At 32.5% G+C, this 23,833-nt stretch overlaps 1 protein-coding gene across 1 annotated transcript; it reads right to left on the bottom strand.

The window, feature by feature from the left end:
• Positions 1-150: 150 nt before the first annotated feature.
• LOC120087848 (CASP-like protein 5A2) lies at positions 151-2,123 on the bottom strand. Its single transcript, XM_039044791.2, has 3 exons — positions 1,575-2,123; positions 1,124-1,256; positions 151-559 (listed from the first exon to the last, which is right to left on the bottom strand). The coding sequence occupies exons 1-3, from the start codon at positions 1,784-1,786 to the stop codon at positions 368-370; spliced, it is 537 nt and encodes a 178-aa protein (XP_038900719.1). The 5' UTR covers positions 1,787-2,123; the 3' UTR covers positions 151-367.
• Between the last annotated feature and the right edge of the window lie 21,710 nt (positions 2,124-23,833).

Here is a 23,833-nt window from a genome sequence, read left to right as displayed (position 1 = left end):
ACTAATACACACACGAGATAATGACAATATGTTCCCATTTTCAATTAATGGACAGGACATACAGAGGGAAAGAAAAAAAAAATTCTATTTTTTTAAGACAACAGCATTGGATTCTACATGCCTCAGAGAATAATATCATAAACAATGAAAGAACACCAAACTAATATGTTGTATTGTGAACATAGATAGTATCGCAAAATGTAAAGATTTCTATAACAAGTGTATATTATAATCTTGGGATCGACTCGGTTATTATGCCATCCATATCAGCCAAGTACTAACAGTAGAAAGGAAAAAATAAAAAATGAATGTAAGGGGAAGGGGTATTTACGGCTGGGGATTGTCACCGTTTGCTTGAGTTACCTTTCTATCGCGATGCAAGTGACCAGTAATTGAAGAAAAAGGAAGGCAACGTGGAGAACCAGCAGAGAAATGCCATTGCAGTTGCAGATTGAAACTGTACACACTTGTTTACCGAACAAAGGTCAAGGTCGTTGTCTATTAGGACTGTGATGCCCGCACAAGCACATGCTGCTGCAAATGTGAGCGTGGTGGTGATCTGCAGGAGAAGACAAGACAGGCAACTATTACACTGTTTGTAGCCGACATAGCAACGACCCCTTTGTACTCTAAATTTGATGATGATAATAATGATAAAGTTTATCAACATGGGTCAGAAGATTCAGCTTAAAACATTGCTCATTGGTGCTTTTTTTTTCACCATCTTACTCATTATTACTGAGGAACAGACATTGGCACAAAATATGTTTGATACACCGGAAGTTAATATTGGAATATCTTGAATATATTATTTGGCCCTTCAAATAACCGATGAAGAATCTAAGTTGTATTCGTATTTGTCATATTTACGTTATTGGACTTTCGAATTTAGAGAAGTGTGCTATATACACTCTCTAACCTAAAGATGCATCTGATCTATTCTCTTTGACACATTATTAGTGAACCATGTAAATCTCTGTGTTAATTCTTTATTGCTTTACAATTTCGGTTTGTTTTGATTGTTGAATTCTTAATGGTTAAAATGGACAAACAGAAGTAGATTATAAGAGCATTTCAAGGAGCCAATTGGTTTCAGATGGAGCTAAGTCTTAAATGAACTTACCCCATCGCCTACAGCAAAAAAGCTAACAATTGGACGATTATGCAATGTCCGCTTCACTAAAAGAGCGTAAATGTCAATAACTGCTAGGGCAAAACTCCATAAACCCTGCAAACTGGCAGCTGCGACAAGGTAGCTGGTGCAAAGAAAAACGTGGGGTGTATCAGTATCAGGCATGTTCTCCAGTAGAAAATGCAAAGCACTCGATATTCAGATGTGACAATTGAAGAAATTCACAACGCCAATCGCACGTAGAAATTAACTATGAAATTACTGGAAATTTAGAAGCGTATTAGATTTAAGGGATCCTCTGGAGGCGAGTGGCGAAAACTGAAATTCATATGGAAAATCCTTTATTCATCGGCGTTTATGAATATGTTATCAAACAAGTCAGAATAAGACTTCGATGGAATTAAATGAAACGAAGAAATTGATCGAGTCAATGAAAAATCACCTAAATGCAGAGACGGAAGGAAAGTCGCTGGAGGCGGCCATGATAGCAAAAGCAGCAACTGCGAACCCTAGCTGAATGCCGCGAAGAGCGAGACCACCGCGAGTGCCAGGCATGCCCTCTATGTCCTTCATTCTCACCATCGGTGCGACGTCTCCGACATCGGTCGTCGGAGTTTCCTCCACCGGATGAACTGACCCATGGCTCCCGTTCATCTCTCTCCCAATAATGCAATCAATTAATCAATCAATTCATTTCTCCTTCGACCATATCGCCTCAATTTGTCGACCACAGCGCTGGTTCCCACCAAAATCCGCCCCTAATCCTGATCCTTTTCGCCCTAGAGAGAAAAACAGTAGGAATCAAACGAATCTAACTGTTCATGATTCAAAATTCTTCTCCGGTTCACTTGATTATGGAATTATCAAATCGGAAAGATGAAAGGTCGTCGGTTGTTCGATCGAAACGGAAAAGGGCCGGCGACGAATGGCTTATAGCACAAATACAATAGTCATTGATCGGTCAACTTTGACTTTTCGAAGAGCTTTGTCTACTGCTCGCTGTGATATTATTGGTCCCTAGATATTGGTGGGACCAGTTTAGCGAAATCATTCATACGTGGCCTTAGTTAAATAAATGTTGTCCATCAATTTAGGCAACTTGATTTTTTTTTTCTTTTTTATTTGACACATACCCTACTTGAGTTTGATCTCTTATCAATAATATACATTTTTCAAATTTCTTTAGAAAAATAAACTCGTTCACAAATATAACAAAGCATCATTATCTATTTAAAATAGATTCTGATAGACTTCTACCATCGTTTAATAACAAAAGTTTATTGCAATCTATCACTCATCACAATGATATTTTACTATATTTAAAAATATTTTCAACAATTTTATCATTTAAAATAATTAATTTTAAAAAATTTGATATTTAAACTACACCTTAAAATTGATAGTAGAAGCCATATGGACTTTTATAATGTATTTACTGTGCTTTGTTAGTAATTTCATCCAATTTTTTCATTTATTTATTATTAATGAGTACTTTTAATTCTAACAAATTTTGAGATGTCCCCCAAAATTGAATAGATTTGGACGTGACGTAACAAACAAATTGTAGTCATGTCAACATTGGCCACCCATTTAATGTAAGTTGAAATATTGTAATAAAAAAAAGGGTCATAGAAAACATTATCGCATGAATATATTTGAAGAATAATCATATTCAATGGTCAAAAAACCATTCTCATTTTAATATATTGAAATTTGTTTATTTTTAATCAACGTGCTTTTAATTATTGTATCGTTAATAAAATCTCAAATTTAATTTTCAATACTTTTTTATTGTTGATTTTTTAAAAAGAAAAATATTATCTGTAACATTTTTATTATAAATTTTGAAAACATGTTCACATATTTTATTTTATTATATGAAAATTATTATCATTTTTAATCAATTTTGATATTAATTAATTTTGAGATACTAAATTTAATATTTATTAAAATTGTGAAAAATAAAATTAGATAATTAAAAAAATAGAGACTTAAATTTAATAATTAAAATAAAAAGTTATTTTTAACCGATTTAAATTAGCATGGTTTGGTTATTATTATTGTTGTTATTATTATTAAATTGAGTATTTTGGAAACGGTAGCCTTCAAATATATTGAATTCCAGAGAGTTTCACACGCAGCCTTCACGCGTGTCGTGTTTTAACAAGAAATTGCTGTCTTTTCCTCAAATTCGTCGAACTAATTTAACTTATTTTCAAATTGAAATTTTATAGTGTCTTAAAATAGAAACGGTAAAACGGTTGGTAATGGTTCTTTGATTAGGCATGCTACCAAAATTAATGGATTGATAATGACAGCATCAATTTTAAGCTTGAAAATTAATTACATTGATAATGAAGGCTTATGTTAAAGTTGATATTTACTTGTTTAGCATTTTTTTTTTTTTTTTTTTTTTTTTTTTTTTTTTTTTTTTTTTTTAACAAAATAGGAGATTTAATCTGTGACCTCTAAATATACTATATTTATTTTAGCAATCGCACCTTAAAATACTTTTTAATTGTCTATTCGAGTGCAATTCAATTAATCAAATATATGTATCTTTAATTATCTTTGGGAACTAATAAATTAGACTTTGAATCTTGGTCTTACGTATATTTTCTAAACTCAATATATGTGTGTGAGATGTTGTTTTGAGTCATCTAAATTTGTTGTATATATTCCTCAATTTAAATATAACCCACTACTTTTCAAACAAAAAATAATAATTAAATGTAACTCGTTTGACAAGACAAAAATTTCATCTCAAATATCAATGTTTTGATCTTTTTAATCCAGAATTGTTGAACTATATAAGAACAAATATGGTGATTAATTTTTAGGAAAAATTACATAAACCACCTTTAAACTATGGAGCGGGTTACATTAGACCCTTGAACTTTTAAATTGATCAATTATACCCTTAGAATTTCTTGATAGTTGTGATAAGCCCAATTTTTTAAATTAATCTTTATTTGTATATTACAAATGGATGAAGAGGGGCAAACTTGTAATATATATATATATATATATATATATATATATATATATAAACCAATCATCTGCAATCTTCCTCACTATTCTCCAACATTAACGATTATCCAAAAAAGCTTCATAAAAATGAGCGTCGAAGTACACTTCAATGCTACTGCCAATGGTGGTTCTTCATTGGGCATATTACATCAACCTTTATAATCGGAGAAATTATAATGACAAGATCGTCAAATCGTTAGTTTCGAGAGAGAGCGTTGAGTTCTAATGACGGATGGAGTTATTAAAATTGTAGAAGATGAAATCTTGGAGAAAAAAGAATTACTCGATCATAGTGGAATTACTTGATCATAGTAGAATTACTCGATCATGCTTTTATTCCTCGATGATGATATATTTATACATCATATAATAATGTGAAAAAACCATAAAGGGCATAACAGAAACTTTATTAACAAAATGAATAACTAATATCTAACTAGCCAGTTTTACATCTAATATCCCCCCATCAAGTTGGACAGTACAAATTGATGATGCCCAACTTGGATAGAATGGAGAAATAAGTTGGAGCAGACAGTGCTTTTGTAAAAACATCAGCTAATTGGCTTTTGGATCTGATAGGTAAAAGCTTGAGAGATCCATCAACAACTTTTTCTCTAACAAGATGGCAACTAAGTTCTATATGTTTGGTTATCTCATGAAAAAACGAATTAGTAACAAGATAGACAGCTGTTTGATTGTCACAAAAAATAATGGAAGGCTGAATAACAGGAACACACAAGTCTTTGAGTAGCGATGTCAACCAGATGAGTTCACAAGTTGTTGAAGCAAAAGCTTTGTATTCTGCTTCAGTTGAGGAACGAGAAACAACACTTTACTTTTTAGATTTTCACGATACAAGAGTGTCCCCTAAAAATATGCAGAAACCAGATGTGGATTTTATGGTATCAACACAAGATCCCAGTCAGAATCTGAAAAAGTTTTCAATTGGAAAATCTTTGTTGGTGATATGGTAATACCCTACCCCTGGTGAAGATTTCAAGTATCTCAACAAATGATGGGTTGCTACAAGATGTGATTTGCACAGGTGAGCAACAAATTGACTAAGCTTGTTGACAACAAAGACTATATCTGGTCTTGTGATGGTTAAGTAAAGTAGGTTGCCAGTTAATCTTCTATAAGGAGATGGGTCTTTCAACAAATCAACATTCGAATTTCTCAACTTAATATTGGATCCATAGGAACAAAAACTGGTTTAGCGCTCAAAATGTCAGCTTCTTCTAATATTTGAAGTGTGTAATGTCTCTAAGAGATGGATGTGCCTTTATGTGATCATGCAAATTCAAAACCTAAAAAATATTTTAGAGATCCAAGTTCTTTTAGTTTGAAATGATCATGTAATATGGTCTTGAGTCGAGTGATTTGTTGTGTATTTGCTTTTGTGAAAATTATATCCTCAACATAGACAATAAGAGCAATGAAGGTTTCACCTTTTCCATAAACAAACAAAGAATAATCTGCCTTTGACTGAGTGAAGCCTAGTTCAACCAAAACATCTGAGAACTTTGCAAACCATTAACGTGAGGCTTGTTTCAACCCATAGATCGACTTTTTCAGTTAGCATACAAGTTTTCCATTGTGGGAAGAATACCCCTGAGGTTTGTAACCAAGAGATAGATCCATGTAAACTTCTTCAAATAGAGCTTCATGAAGAAATGCATTATTGACATCTAATAAGATAAGATTCCAATTGTGTGAGACAGCCAATGTGAGTGCCACTCGAACAATGACTAACTTTGCAACAAGCGAAAAGGTTTCAATGAAGTTTAATTCTTCTTGGTGAGTATAGCCCTTTGCAACAAGTCTTGCCTTGTATCTCTCGATTGTTCCATCTGCTTTATGTTCGATCCTATAGATCCATTTGCAGCCAATTGTGTGTTTGGTTGGAGGCAAAGGTATAACATCCCAAGTCTCCATGGTTTGAATTTCAACTCGCATAATTTCCTTCCTATAGTTTTAATATCGAATTATATGCAACATATAAACCATGATTCTTTTCCTATTTTATGGCATTTAATATAAATCATATTTATATTAATTCCTCTAATCTAATAGTATATCAAATACATCATATCAATTATATCATACATAATTGAATTGATTTAATTATATCATATATAATCAAATTCCCTCTTGTTAATTTGAACATTTCAAACTAACCCAAAACTGGTTCTCGACTTGAATCCATTGAGCTACCAAGGGAACCTTATGGACTTGTAGCTTGAAGCTCCAACGGTACATGAATAACTGACTAAACTCTTTAATCACGATATCCACCATCAGTTAACTGCCGGGCATTCCACTAAAGACCGACAATTGCACTATTCGCACTCCAGATATATTTCTGTGTCCATAGGATATAACCAATCAACAACATGATGACCCTTCACAAATTGCTCGTAAGTACAGCTGGGCCAATTTACCGTTTTGCCTCTGTAGTTACATTTAACTCCTTAAGCCCACTAATTCATCTAATGAATAATAAGTCATAGTCCCACTATGACTAAGTCCTCTCTTGGAAAGAGAGGGTGTGGCCACTATGTTCAAGATCCGGAATCAGTCTTAAGGGAGCAATTTATCTACTTACCCCTACATTGGGGAAGGAGTAAATTCCGTCTTGTGAAACTGAGTTCCCAGCTCTCTAATTAGAAGAATCCTCAAAATGGTAGGCTTGTTGAGTTAGCAATTTGGCCACTCTCATCCATACAAATCAAAGGACCACCTTCATGAGCAGAAGTTCACAACTCACTCAAGATTCAGGTCATGTCACCTATGGTCATCCTAGTGAAATGTAAGTTGAAGGAACTCTTATTCAAAAGAACTAATGAGCGGAAGCAAGATCTTTCCAAGCCCATTGTGAAAGAATTAAACGCATTCACAAACATACGGAACAGTTATGCATCTTAAACAAAATTACAACATGCTTTCTTAAAAAATAACAAAAGGAACGAGAGACATACCTTTGAAGAACTCTTCTTCTATAGATCTCTCGCTCTCGTGAAGATTTGGACAACAACCTCTCGTTAAGATCACCTAGCCAATTGTCTAGTAGTCACGAAAAATATTCTCCATGAACAAGTAACCTCTTAGACACCACCACTTGACAACCTTGGTATTCTCAGAGTGAGAATCCAGGAGGTGTAGGCTCTGTTGGATTTGATAGAGGGATAGAGGAAGGCAACGATCGAACTATACGATCAAGCAAGTGGGAGAATATACTGTCTATCGCATAGACTGAGATGTTTGATCGTTTGTAAAACAATCTTGATCGTTTACACAATCATTTAGTAAAAGGCGCATAACACATGATTGTTTAGTAAATCACTTTGCGCAATCGTCTAGTAAATCGCTAGTATATGATCATTTAGAAACTCACTTGAAGGCTATCGTGTAGTCTCTCGTGAGCTAAACGATTAGTAATGCACATAATGAAGTGATCTCCTACAAAATGAAAACACTTTTCGTTTTATCCTTCAGTTACTCAAAGCTGAAAATAACCTCCCACTTTCACGGCTAATGGAGAAAATAACCAACCACAATTATCTCATAATTGTTTTAATTATAAATAAATATAATAACTAACTTATCATATTATATTTATAACCTATAGTTTTAATATCACATCATATGTAATATTTAAACCATATTTCTTTTCTCCTTTATTCAATATAAATCATATTTATATCAAATTTCTCCAATTAATGTATCTCATACATCATATCAATTATATCACATATAATTAAACCAGTTTAATTTTATCATATATAATCAAACTCCCTTTTGTTAATTTGAACACTTCAAACTAACCAAAAAACTTATTCTCAACTTGAATCCATTGAGCTACCAAGGGGACCTTATGGACATGTAGCTTGAAGCTCCAATGGTACGTGAATAGTTGACTAAACTCTTTAATCGCAAGATCCACAATCCATTAACTGTCGGGCACTTCACTAAAGATCGACAGCTGCACTCTTTTTACTACATATATATTTCTGTGTCCATTGGATATAACTAATCAACAGTACGATAACTCTTCACAGATCGCTCGTAAGTACAGTTGGGCTAATTTATCGCGTTGGCCCTGTAGTTACATCTAACTTCTTAAGTACCACTGATTCCTCTAATGAACAATACATCATAGTCCTACTTTGAGTGAACACCTCTCGAGCCATGAGAAAGCGTATGGCGCTACATCGTTCAAGCTCCGGAATCAGCCCTTAAGGGAGTAATCTATCTACTTACCCCTGCTTCAGGGAAGGAATGAACTCCATCTTGTGTAGCTGAGTTCCCAGCTCCTTAACCAGACGAATCCCCAAAGTGGTAGGTTTGAGTTGAAAAGCTGGCCAATCGCACTCATGCAAATCAAAGGACCGCCCTCATAGGCAGGAGTTCCCAACTCACTCAGGATTAAGGTCATGTTACCTATGGTCATCCTAGTGAAATGAAAGTTTTTGTCATGAACGACGTGATATAACGAGACTAAACACTTCTGGTTCGGTCTTATACAAACTCCTTTGTATAGGACACCCCTGCTCGCATGTGTCCACATGAATGATCAAGATCAGACCATCCGTAGCACTTTACAACACTTGTAACATCTACAAAGCTGGTTGTACCCGTAGCATCACCAAGATAAGGTTTCCCTCCTATATCCATACACTACAGACCATTTAGGTTATCGCTTAAGGCATGATCCACTTGTATGTTTTCACATACATGCTTAAGCTACAACGATAACCAAGGATCTTAGTTTATTGGTTTGTGGTAAATGCAACTAAAATATCTCATATTTTATAGACAACAGTGAAGAAAATATCTCATATTATTACATTACAAGTGTTTGTTCATACAAGTGTTTACAAACTATAGGACCCTACGAGATTTAAGGCATTGATCCCAACATAAGTCTCTATTATCAACGACGTTATATAAAGAGACTAATCATTTCGTGGTCCGGTCTTATACAAACTCTTTGTATAGGATATCCCCACTCGCATGTCTCTACATGAATGATCAAGATCAGATTATTTGTAGCACTTTACAACACCTGTAACACCTATAAAGCGGGTCGTATCCGTAGTTTCACTAGGATAAGATACCCAACTTTATCCATCTACTACAGACCATTTAGGTTATTAATTTAAACAAGATCCACTTGTATGCCTCTACATACTTGTTTAAATTTACATAAAATAACCTCGGTTCTTGGTTTATTGGATTGAGTAAATGCTTATAAAATAACAATTATTTTATTAATAACAATATGTTCATACAAAGTTTACAAACTACGAGATTACACGGAGATTTAGGACACCGTTCTCAACAATACAAGGTTAGACAACTGAATTGCGACTAAAAGCATCCCAGGTATCTTAGGAAAATGAGGGACTACAAGCTGGTGTATGGAGTTAAAGATTTGATCCATACAGGATACACCGACTCTGATTTTCAAACTGACAAGGATTATAGAAAATCTACGTCATGATCAATGTTCACCCTAAATGGGGAAGCTGTAGTATGGCGTAGCATCAGGCAATGATGCATTGCAGACTCTGTTGGGATCGATATCCTAAATCTTTCTTGTATAAACAATATGTCATTATTAAAATAATTGTTATTTTATAAGCATACACCGATCCAATAAACAAAGATCCTAGGTTTTTTTTTTAATGTAATTTAAACATGTATGTAGAGACATACAGGTAGATCATGTTTAAATGATAACCTAAATAGTCTGTAGTAATTGTTTAAGGTTGGTTACGACTTTGTAAATGTTACAAGTGTTGTAAAGTGCTACAAATGATCTAATCCTAATCATTCGTGTGGAGACATGTAAGCGGGGGTATCCTATACAAAGAGTTTGTATAAGACCAGACCACGAAATGACTAGTTTCATTATATAACACCGTTAATAGTAGAGACTTACATTTCACCAGCATGGCCATAGGTGACATGACCTAAATCCTGAGTGAGTTGTGAACTTCTGCCTGTGAAGGCGGTTCTTTGATTTGCATGGGTGAGAGTGGTCAGATCGTCGACTCATTATACCTACTATTTTGGGGATTCGTTTGATTGAGGAGCTGGGAACGCAGTTACACAAGATGGAATTCACTAATTCCCTGATGTCGGGGTAAGTAGATAAATTGCTCCCTTAAGAACTAATTTTGGGGCTTGAACAATATAGCCACACCCTTTCTTGGCCTAAGAGAGATTTGGTCGTAGTTGGATTATGACTTATTGTTCATTAGAGAGATTAATGGTACTTAAGGAGTTAGATGTAACTACAGGGGCAAAATAGTAACTTTGACCCAAATGTACTTACGAGCAATTTGTGAAGGGTCGTCACACAGTCGGTTGGTTATATCCAATGGATACGAAAATATATCTGTAGTGCAGAGAGTGCAGATGTCGGTCTTTAGTGGAGTGACCGACAGTTAATGGATGTTGAATAATTAATTAAACTAATAATTTAATTAAAGGAGTTTAATTAATTATTCAAATACTATTGAAGCTTCAATCTACAGGTCTATAAGGTCTCATTTATAGCTCAACAGAGATCATAGATAATTAATTTTTGATTAATTTGAATTGTTCAAATTAATTGAGGGAATTAATTATATGTGATATAATTAATATAGTGTATTTGATACATTATATTATAAAGTTTATTTTGAAAGGAATTAAATATTTGAATGTAATTCAAATATTAATTGTATGAATGAGATTCATATAATTAAATTTAGTATAAATGTGATTTATATTAAATACCATGATTGATTGAGAAAAAATCAAACTATAGATTATATGTTGTATTTGATACAATATAAAAACTCTAGGTTATATGTTATGTTTGATATAACATATAATTATATATATTTATAGTAAGTTAGTTATTATATATATATATATATTAACTTTAATTTAGTTACTTGATGGGCTATGTGAATGCTGATTATATTGTTGATTGTGATAAGAGAAGGTCTTTGTCTGGTTTTTTCTTCTCTTACTATGGTAATTTAGTTATCTGGAAAACCTCTTTACAATCTATGGTTGCATTGTCCATGGCTGAATCTAAATATATTTCATTTGCAGCAACTGATGCTTTTAAGGAAGCAATATGGTTGAAAAAAATAATTAATGAGTTGGCTCCTGATGATAGTCCTGTGAGAGTTTTTTGTGATAGTCAAAGTGTTGCATACTTGTCTAAAAATCAAACTTTTCATAATATAACTAAACATATAGATGTACATCATCACTACCTAAAAGATGTTAAGTGAAGGGAATTTTACATTGGAGAAAATTAATTATATTGAGAATGCAATTGAATGTTTTACAAAGATCCTTTGGGTAAGTTTGAGAGTTGTTTACAAACTCTCGAAATTTTCCATGTCTAAGAAGAGACTATTATTGTGTCGTTATTGTTGGGTGAAGCTCTGTACACAGTCTCGTAAAGCTATCAAGCCGAAGATTTGCTACTTTTGATAGCTTTATTATTTTCCCTTCCAAAAACAAATGATGTCAACTTACTATTTGGTGACCTTCATGTTGGTTGTTGATCATGTGCCTTCATCTGACAAATTTATGTGGAGGATGTTCAGTTTGAAGTGTGCAATCGGCTGTATAAGCATGAGGCGTCTTTCCTCTTAGCTAATATATCTTAAGCAGTGCTCTAAGATGGAACCAAAAGAGATAGAGGCTTTGTTGAGAGAATTCCGTTTCATTCGAGGTTTTTGGCATGTTTGTTCATCTTCTCCAAATTGTTTTTCATATATAAAAGTGTTGTGCAGTTGTGTAATAGAATAGCTGAAGCTCTTTCTATCAACAAATGAGAAGCTAGCACTCAAGATATTTGAAGTGTTGTTACTTATATTCTTGGTCTATCTGTTTTGATATTTATGAGTTGACTGCTATTCAATGATATTGAGTATAGTGGATGCAAAGAAAATTTTCGTCGATATATTAATATATCCGTAAATTGAATGGTTCAATACCACTATTAGATATTCATAGATATCTCCAACATCTTTTATACATGCTTGTAAATATAAAAATGTCTTTTATTTTATCGCATATGAATATGACTACTAATAACAATATCCCTAACTTAATTTTGGAATAGAAACAATTTAATTATTAATCTAAATAAATTTTATAAATTTCGTGGCTTATAGATATATCTGTAAAATTGAAATCTCGATATTGACATCAACTTCGATATTTTAATCCTTGAGTGGATGTAGATCGATTTTGGTCGATTTGCTATAAATTTGATGTTCTTCTTTAATCGTTTCCTTATTTTGCATCTTCGTTGTTTATGCACTATCTTTTTCGAGTTTCTGGACTTGCAAAAGTACTGTTTATTTATACATCTTTGCTTTAAAATATCTTTCTCTCTACATATGTGTGTGTGTATATACACATATATTTGAAGAAACTCAAAAGACAATATATAAACGTGTCATATAGGCATACACGAACTGGCAGTACTATTTTAGTTCTTATACCTTTTCTAATACAAAATATTTTACAACGATTTTATGATTTCACGACAATAATGAATGTGTAAAATTGTTTGGAAATAAAATATGCTATAAGTTCCCAACTATTTTTCCAATATTTACTAAAACATACCATCTAAGAGCATGTTTGACAGAGAATTTGAAAACAAGAGATTTAATGTATTCATGTTTTTCGATATGTATTTTGTAACAGATCTAGAAATTGGATTCTAACTTAAACAATTGTTTAAATGTATTCAATACTATATTTATAAATCATAAAATTAGTTGTAGTTATCCACTAAAAATTAGGTTGACCATAAATTATAGTTGTTTTTAAATGTAGCAAAATGAGTCAATTTGTTTACAAATATAGCAAAATGTTAGTATCTATTGTGATTAGTTAATTAAATAATAAATATCATTTAATATATTGATAAAAATGAATTAATTAAGAATAAATAATATTTTACTTATAAATATTTGAAAACTTAGTAATTTATCATTAAAATTAATCAATTAGTATATATAATAAATGTCATATTATTATAATCTAATGCTGGACCATTTTTAATTAGTTGAGTTCAACACTAATAATTTTAATTATAATTAAATAATAAAAAATATATTTTAATTAACGATATATTAAAATATGAAAAATTAGATAAAAATATGGTAGGGTAATATAAAGAATAATGATTATTTTTAGAAATATGATATGTTAATATTGAATGAAGTAAGAAAAATTAATCACAATAAATATGTAACGATCCGATTTCCTAGGACTTAAGTTAGCCGTTACTAAATACATGCATGCATGGAACTCAAAACGATACTCTGTTATGGCGAAATAAATGCTAATTAAATAAGGAAGTTCAAAGACTTTCATTAATTTTCAAATATTAAAACAATAGTAGGGTACCCATAAATCATAAAGGATAATAAATAAGTCTGAAAAACGATTCTTAAAATTAAGTTTTAAATATCAAAACTAAAAGTTAAAAGAAACATGAAAAGAACTCTAAATCTCATGAGCGGAAGCGTAAAAACTAGTCCCAGTGGCTCGATCACGAATTCCGCTTGTCTATCGCCGGTTCATCTCTATCCTTACTTGAAACAACAACACGAGAAAAAATGAGTATATAATATTCAGTAAGTAACCCCACTACTGGGGTCAGGCTAGGCATCTATGTCCTCTAGATACCCACATCTGGTGAAACATATAAACTACTCTAGTCCTCATGGGACACATATACACATAAAACAAAAAGGAGACTGAGTCCTATCCTACTATAGTTAAGTATGCCCACTACCTCTGGTGAATCCCGAAGGAGACACAAACTGGTGAATCCCGAAGGAACACAAACTGGTGAATCCTGAAGAAAACACAAAATCTAATAGGCATCTAACTAATCAGTAAGGACATTTGCACAGTCTCAACATCATAATCATCACTGTACGAATCTATGACATACATATAAACCTCAACATCATGGCTCTACAACATACACATATACCTAAACATTATGGTTCTACAACATACATGTATACCTCAACATCATCAGATCAAATACAACCATGGAAGCACATACCATCTCATACTAGCATTCAAGTGTCTATGTGCATAAATAAATAATTCGGATCTCGTAACAGAACATACTTTAATCATATTATACTATCAATATTTCATGCTATCATTCTGCCATAACCTTTATTTAACATGCAAGCATACACCTAATGCCTGATTCGTGGGCAATTCCAGTAGTAAGATTACATACCTTGATATTAGGTCGAACCAAAAAGCAATTGAATCTTTGTGAAATTATTAAATCCTTAATCAAGCCTAAACATAAACCAAGCTTTAAAATTAATAGTTAAGGCCAAAATCCAAACACCCAAATATTACAAAATATTTCCAGATAACCTTAGCTAAGGTGTGGTCCAATTCGAATTCACCTCCCAAACCTCCAATTTCAAGCCCAAATAATTAGCAAACCAAACTCTTCTTCATCTTGAAGGAAATTCTTGAATCAACCCCCTAATCATAATTTAAAATTAGGCTTACATGATTAAAGATTGAATCAAATACATACTTCACTACCAATGTCTCAAATAACTTATCCATATGTAGCTTTGTAAAAAAAAATCACTTTCAAATGACTTTACCAAAATTAATCCACAAGAGGGTCATCAAAGCATAAAACTTACCAAAACTTGCTAAAACAAACCCCAACTTTACTGAACAATACCTCAATACCTTCACAAACTTGAATCTAAAGTTGAAACACAATAGGTATCAACCAATTGATGCCAAAAGTAAATGAGTATTCAAAAATCAATCGAAAACAACCCAAACGGTAGAAATCTTATCCAAATCAACTTATGAAGAAGAAACTGACACGATGGCTTTGGGCGGCGACTAGGGTCTCGGCTGGAGGAAGAAAAAATTAAAGGGGGAGGGTGTCGGCGGGTGCATGAGGAATGAAAGGGGGGGTGGGGTTTGACTTTTTATTAAAAAAAACAATAATAATAATAAAACAAAAAAGAAAATAAATATAATTACATTTAATTCCTTTCCGTTTTATAGTATTAAATTCCTTTCCGTTTCAAAAGAAAATTAATTCCTACCATTAATTTCCAATTTGAATAATTTCACGCCAACAATTAAATTCCCGCACTTACACTTGAAGTCCAAAATTCCAAAAATGCCCTCCAACCAATAACAATTATTGAAATTCCAAATAATAAAGTTACTGATATTACTAAAAAAATGTGCGGGGTGTTACATTCTTCCCTCCTCAAAAAACTTTCGTCCTTGAAAATTCATTCTTGAAAAATAAAATAAAAATAAAAAATAAATAAAAAAATAAAAAATAAATAAAAAAATAAATAACTTAGGGGGTGTTACATTTCGTCCTCGAAAATTCATTCTTGAAAAAGCTCCGGGTACTAGGCCTTCATCTCATCCTCTCGCTCCCAGGTAGTCTCCTTTAACTGGCAATTCTGTCACAGACTTTCACAAAAGCAATTTTCCAGCGGCACAATGTTTTTACCTCTCTGGCGAGGATCTCTATAGGCTTCTCATCGTAGCTCAAGTTGTCATTCAACTGTAAGGGTTCGTAGTCAACTACATGGGACGGGTTTGTCACATACTTCCTTAGCATCGAAACATGGAAGACATTATGAATTGAAGACAGTGCTGGGGGTAATGTCAAACGGTAAGCTACGAGGCCAACTCGCTCCAAGACCTCGAAAGGTCCAATGAATCTTGGACTCAACTTCCCATTCCTACCAAACCTTAGAATACCTTTCATGAGTGCCACTTTTAAGAACACTTTCACACCAGTCTCAAATTCCAGGTCCTTACGTCTTACATCGGCATAGCTCTTCTGTCTGCTCTAAGCTGTTTGCATACGAGCCCTGACCTTTTGTATTGCCTCATTCGTGGTATGCACCAATTCAGGTCCTAACAATTTCCTCTCCTACCTCATCCCAACACACAGGAACCTGCAACTCTTCCCATGTAGGGCCTCAAATGGCAAGGTGCCAGTGGCAGTCTGATAGCTATTATTATATGTGAATTCCATTAAATGCAGGTGAGAGTCCCAACTACCTGAAAACTCTAGTGCACAAGCGCACAACATATCTTCCAATATCTGGTTCAGACGTTCTATTTGACCATCGATCTATGGATGAAAATTGTACCAAAATCCAATCGAGTACCCAATGCTAACTAGAGACTCTTAAAAAAAAATGTAAAACGAGGGTCATCGTTTGACATAGCTGAAACTAGTACCAAAAGAGGTGTAACAACCCCTTCCATAAATAATTATGAAACTTAAGACATTGAAAATCAGCAACACTTCTACACGTCCGAGCTGAAAACTGTGAAAATGGTCATGAAGTTAAGAAAGTCTTATATACTAAAAACATATATTTAAGCCTACCATGTCACAGGGAATACTTCATATGTGCAGTAAAGAAACTGGTCATACTATATAATGCGTCATCTGAAGATACGTACCAGAACAAATCTTGTCAACTGAAAACTGCTTCTACTCTAGAAGCACCAACTGTGATTTCTTACCTAGGGTCTACATGTCTGTGAATAACTCTGTCTAATTAAGTCTCACATTCATGAGAAACTCATCATGGGGCCCTATACTGTCATGGGCTATAAAACTTGCTTGAGCCAATTCTCATATTATTCTTTAGCCTTAAAACAATCACATATCATTAGTTAGACCCTGTTGCAGATGAGTCTAAAATTCCCTCCAAAAATAAAGTTTTAAAGTCCTTAGATGCTAAAGGTCAGTCAATTGATAACACATTTTCATAACTTCGTAATGACCATAATTGATCCTTGAAATCATTTTTTTTTTAACAATAAGACCTTCTTGATTCATAAGTCCTAGCTTGGATTACCCGTACTCCCTAAACTAGTTAACTCATTGCCCATGCAAGAGAATACATACTATCTAGTAATGCTCCAAACCCACTTTTAGTAACTTCTTACTATCAACTCAACTTTATTGCCAAGTCTATCCTTATACCAATGGTCATATTAGAAGATCCAGCTTACTTACTTTTGTGCATATACCATTATTGTCTACCTCGAGTTTGATTATTTTCTTTTCTCAATCAACTTGATGGTCTTTCTAGTTCTTGTTTCCAATTAGCACACAAACTCAAAATCCCTTAAATCTTACTAATGCCCTCAATGATTTACCTCTTAACTAATGAAGCCTCAACATACCATATCAATAGTTCTCGATCATCTACTGTTACTAGTAACTCTATTTTAGCTTATCCCTTCTCGACCTTCTATTTCAGCAACAGATTCTTGTGTTAAAACAAAGTTCCGTACCAAATCATCTATGTAAGCTATCTTTCCATCTAATACATATTGTCCCAAAGTCCCACATGATCATTAGATATTTTTCTTTTACACCAAAACAAATACCTTGTAACCCCTCATCTCCTGCCTCCAAATCATACTTAACTAGGAGTATTGAACACATTAAATTCCTTTCTCTTTCCAAAAAGTAAACTTCCTTGGATACTTCTCTCTCCTTTACATTTATCTTTGATAAAACCACTAAATTCAAGATACCTTTTTTCTATTCGATTGGAGGAAAAGCGCACCTTGACTCATGTACTCATGAACTCATATGCACTCCTAAACAGTCGTCGGGAACAAGCAAGAAAAGAGCGTTATTGCTTCAAGAGAAGCCCCTATTGAAGTTCACTATGAATCTTTGGGTACCCATCATGAGATTTATGGGTACTATCTAATAGTCGAATGTATAAAAAAAGAAATTCTTTGTATGTACATTCGAACTGGTCATATTTCTCTTTATCGAGAAATCGAAGAGGCTATACAAGGATTTTGCTGGGCCTGCTTATATGATGGTACCTACCTAATCCTCTGGTATCTCACTCAGCTAAGTAATTATATAACATCGGTATGAATTTTGTTCTCTCCGATTCAACTAGGACCATAGGTTCTTCCACTGTCCAATTGGAACATAATTTCTTTACTAAGTTATATTTTACTTAACTCCTCTATAAGTCTTATCTTTCTCACTAAGAATTTCCATCTCATAGAATTCTCCCTTGCTAATTTGCATACTTTTAAACTCCAAAAGGCTTTTGTTTCTTCAAATTTGCGTAACTTGGATATCCTCATCGCAATAAGGTGCAGGGTTTAGTCTAGGTATACTAAAATAATCCTTCAACCTAAACAAATAACACCTTGCTTTAACCCCTTTAAGCCCAAGGTTATGTCCAACTATTTTAGCTTCCTTTAATGACATCTACTTCGCCAAATATTCCAAAAGAATCCTTCATATCATCACACATACTTTATCTAGTCCATCAAGTCGTAGTATTACCCAAATGATTATGACTTATGAATCCTTTCTAAAATTCTTCTCGAAATGTTGGGTTCTTAATACCTCAAAACCTTCAATAAATTTATAGACTCCTTTTCTTTTCCTCCTTATTCATAAAACAACTTTTAACCTTATACTTGAGTACTGGCCTGTGTATTTATACTACCACCGATTGCACTATCCAACACAAAAACATAACACTAGTCCTTGATCAATTCTTATCTCGACAATTTTATTCATTGGCTTAAATATTTAAATACCTTCATTCCTAAATTATCATAACCCTACATAGTTTCATCAATCTTTAGCATCTCTAGACTGAGGCATATATTTGTTCGTTCCTAACATAATTTCCATGAGATAAACTAGTACCAAGTGACTTCATAATTTACTTTATTTTACTTTTCTCCTTTTGTAGTGTCATACCTGATAATCCTCTTATAATAACTTCTAATGAGTCACTGACCTAGCATTAGAACATAACTGGTGCACTTAAGCTAAACAAATATTTTAATGTACAATTATCATAAAACTTGTAATTGATAAGACGTACTTGGCGACAACGAGGAATCCGTTCATGGGTCATAGGGACAATCTAGACTTACATAGTAAGTCAGTCTACAGAACCTAAAACATGAGTTCTAATACCAACTATAATGACCCGACCCCTTAGGACTTAAGTTAGATCGTTACTAAATATATGCATGCATGGAACTCAAAACGATACTCTGTTATGGCGAAATAAATGCTAATTAAATAAGGTAAGTTCAAGGACTTTCATTAATTTTCAAATATTAAAACAATAGTAGGGTACCCATAAATCATAGAGGATAATAAATAAGTCTGAAAAACAATTCTTAAAAATAAGTTTTAAACATTAAAACTAAAAGTTAAGAGAAACATGAAAAAAAATCTCATGAGCGGAAGCGTAAAAATTAGTCCCAGTGGCTCGATCACGAATTCTGCTTGTCCATCACCGATGCATCTCTACCCTTACCTGAAACAACAACATGAGAAATAATGAGTATACAATACTCAGTAAGTAACCCCATTACTAGGGTCAGGCTAGGCATCTATGTCTTATAGATACCCATATATGGTGAAACATATAAACTGCTCTAGTCCTCATGGGACACATATACATATGAAACAAAAAAGAGACTGAGTCCTATCCTACTGTAGTTAAGTATACCCACTATCTCTGGTGAATCCCGTAGGAGACACAAACTGGTGAATCCCGAAAAAAACACAAACTGGTAAATCCCGAAAGAAACACAAACTGGTTGATCCCAAAGGAAACACAAACTGGTGAATCCCGAAGGAAACACAAAATCTAATGGGCATCTAACTAATCAGTAAGGATATTTGCACAGTCTCAACATCATAATCATCACTGTACGATTCTATGACATACATATAAACCTCGATATCATGGCTCTACAACATACATGTATACCTCAACATCATGGTTCTACAACATACATGTATACCTCAACATCATCAGATCAAATACAACCATGGAAGCACAAATCATCTCATACTAGCATTCAAGTGTCTACGTGCATAAATAAATAATTCGAATCTCATAACAGAACATACTTTAATCATATTATACTATCAATCTTTTATGTTGTCATTCTAACCTTCATTTAACATGCAAGCATACATCTAATGCTTGGTCCGTGGGCAATTTCAGTAGTAAGATTACTTACCTTGATATTAGGTCGAACCAAAAAGCAATTGAATCTTTGTGAAATTCTTGAATCCTTAATCAAGTCTAAACATAAACCAAGCTAAACACCCAAATATTACAAAATATTTTCAGATAACCTTACCTAAGGTGTAGTCCAATTCGAATTCACCTTCCAAACCTCCAATTTTAAGCCCAAATAATTAGTAAACTAAACTCTTCTTCATCTTGAATGAAATTCTTGAATCAATCCCCTAACCATAATTTGAAATTAGGCTTACATGATTAAAGATTGAATCAAATACATACTTCACTATCAATGTCTCAAATAAATTATCCATATGTAGCTTCGTAAAAAAAATCACTTTCAAATGACTTTACCAAAATTTCTCAACAACCAAAATTAATCCACAAGAGGGTCATCAAAGCATAAAACTTACCAAAACTCGCTAAAAAAAACTCCAACTTCATTGAACAACACCCAATACCTTCACAAACTTGAATCCAAAGTTGAAACATAATGAGTATCAACCAATTGATGCCAAAAGTAAATGAGTATTTAAGAATCAACCGAAAACAACCCAAACGGCAGAAATCTTACCCAAATCGATTAATGAAGAAGAAATTAACGTGGCGGCTTTGGGCGGCGGCTAGGGTCTCGGCTGGAGGAAGAAGAAATTGAAAGGTGGGTGGTGCCGGCGAGTGCGTGAGGAAGGAAAAGGGGGTGGGGTTTGACTTTTTATTAAAAAATAATAATAATAATAATAAAAAAAGAAGTAAATATAATTACATTTAATTCATTTCCGTTTTATGCTATTAAATTCCTTTCCGTTTCAAACGAAAATTAATTCCTACCATTAATTTCCAATTTGAATAATTTCACGCAACAATTAAATTCCCGCACTTACATTTGAAGTCCAAAATTTCAAAAATGCCCTCCAACTAATAACAATTACTTAAATTTCAAATAATAAAGTTACTGAAATTACATTATTACTAAAAAAATATGTGGGGTGTTACAAAATACTTAACCAATTATAGATTATCAATATGATCATATATTCATAATGAATTATTAAATTAAAATTAATCTCGATTATTATTATTAAAAAATGAATGTCTGTACTAACATAGATAGCAAAATGTTACTATTTAGAAATATGATATGTTAATTAGGATTGTTTTTAAATAAAGAAAAATGAGTCAACTTATTTACATAGATAGCAAAATGTCACTATCTATCAGTGAAAGATCTTGATAGGCATCTATCGGCGTCAGTGATAGATATCTATTGAGGTCTATCACTGATAAACAATAATATTTTGTTATATTTGAAAATATTTTTTAGCAATCTTACTATTTAAAACAATTACTCCAACAATTAATCAATTAATTAATTATATTCAAAATAACATATATATAAAATGGAAAAGGGGGAAGGAAAGCCACACATTTGGAATGGAAAAGAAAAGTCTTGTATGTACAAAAAAGAGAACATTTGAAAACTGTTTATTCTTAAATAAAATATTGAAAACTATAAAACAAATATGAATTTTAGACATTAGTGTCAGTTAGTCATTAGAAGAAAAAAAATCTCAAAACCAAACCAACCCTTAAAGAAATCATAAAATCCTTCGGGTGAACCCTTTTAATGTATTGTTTGAAAATTAAAAGAAGAAAAAAAAACTTTAAATTAGTCACCATTGAACATTGAATGTTACATGTTACGCATTTGCTGTAAGCATCATATTGATATCATTCACATCAAACAAATTCCAAAAACACCCTTCTACCACGTCATCGGGCCCAGTACGACGTGTCGTTTCGTTTCCAAATTTCAATCAAACGGCAATGGAAATACAAATACCTGATTTCGAAATCAACCAGCAAGTCCACTGGGCTTCACTATTTTATGCCATCTTTATTGCACATTATAAAAATATTGCATTTTACATTAAATTATGCATTTCTTTGGGTAGTGCGATCATGTCAGTATCATAGTTTGAAATTTAAATTTAAACTTCGCTTTCAAATTAAAAAACTAAAATAATGCCAAACATTTCTTCTAAAATTATTATATTTACTCTTATCTCTTATATTCAGCACTTCAAATATAATTGCTCATATATTGCTCGATGATTTGCTTTGTTTCAGTTTTATAAAAATACTCTTGAGAGTGAAGCTTTGGTCAAATTCAAAAGGCAACAACTATTGCATCTTTGTGTGTGTGTGTGTGTATATATATATATATATATTATGTGAAACTGTTTTTAAATATGACTTTAAACTATTAATAGAAAGAAGATAGTTATGCTTTGTTTTTTAAAAGACAGAAGGCATGAAAATGGTTTTACCAAAGTGGGGCTGAGGTTTTGGTATCAAATATAAAGATTGGAAATCAATGAAATGAGTAGTTATTGTATGTATGTATGATTTTTATAGCAGAGGTAGAATGTTTAAGAGCTTGATGTCATTTTTCGTTTAAAGACTTTCAATCAAAACTGTTTAATATAAAAAACACTCGTGTGTTTGATAATTTATTCTCAAAAGTATTTTTATTTCAAGTTTGTTTGGTTTATTGTGTATACCAAATATATTTTTGTTTATATTAAATAACTATAAATGACGACTATAAAATACTATCAACGAATAATTTAAAATAATGGTTATCGAAGTTAGTTGTAGCAGAAATTGGTGGAGGTAGTTGCTGGCAGCGATAGTGGCAGCCGAAGTTCATCGAAATTGGTTGGTGGCAATGGTTGAAGGTGGTTGCAGGAGTTAGTCGATGTAAGGCAATAATAGCCATGACAATGTAGTGGAAATGAGAAAGATGATTTTTTTATTTTTTTATTTTTTGGTAATTTTAATAATGTATATAAATTAATGATATTATTTTTTTCAAAAAAATTGATTTAGAGTGTTTATTCTAAATCGACTTATTTTATAATCTTTTTAAAATATATTTGAGTATTTGTCAAACATTTAAATTATTTCTAAAATAATTATTTTTTTAAATTAAATACTTCGAAAAAAAAATCCAAACATACATAGTATTGACGTAAAAATATATCCTCGTAGCATCTATAAAGTTTATAAATATCATTTGTTTAAATATTGCAATCTATACTCTTTGTTCAACAACAAAAAAAGTAATATAAAAAATATCCGTAAAATCATTAATTTCAACCATTTCAAGTTTTGTACGACTCATTAACCATCAAAATACATTTGTCAAAATTAAATTTTTTTACATTTTGATGTCATTATAATTTATCGAACAGTGAAAATTGCAACACCTTCTCAATGTTTTTACTTCCCCCTTTTTTTTTTTTTTTAAAGAACACCTTCTCAAATTTTAGATTAAATTTCAACTCTTTTAACTTCATTCAATCACACCTCAAATTTAGAGTTTGTTTGTCTATATTTAATGCGACACAAATTATGATAGATAGGTTAATCTATACGTCATACTTACCATTATGTTTATTCACTTTACACGTCTTATAATTAGTTTGTCTTGCTAGATCCCTACACACCTGCAAGTGCGAGTCTATGGATCTTTTGTTTTAAT

The sequence above is a fragment of the Benincasa hispida genome, chromosome 10, assembly GCF_027475165.1.
Source record: "Benincasa hispida cultivar pf3 chromosome 10, pf3_genome.v1.1, whole genome shotgun sequence".
Taxonomy (NCBI): domain Eukaryota; kingdom Viridiplantae; phylum Streptophyta; class Magnoliopsida; order Cucurbitales; family Cucurbitaceae; genus Benincasa; species Benincasa hispida.
This window is presented reverse-complemented; position numbering and strand designations above follow the sequence as displayed.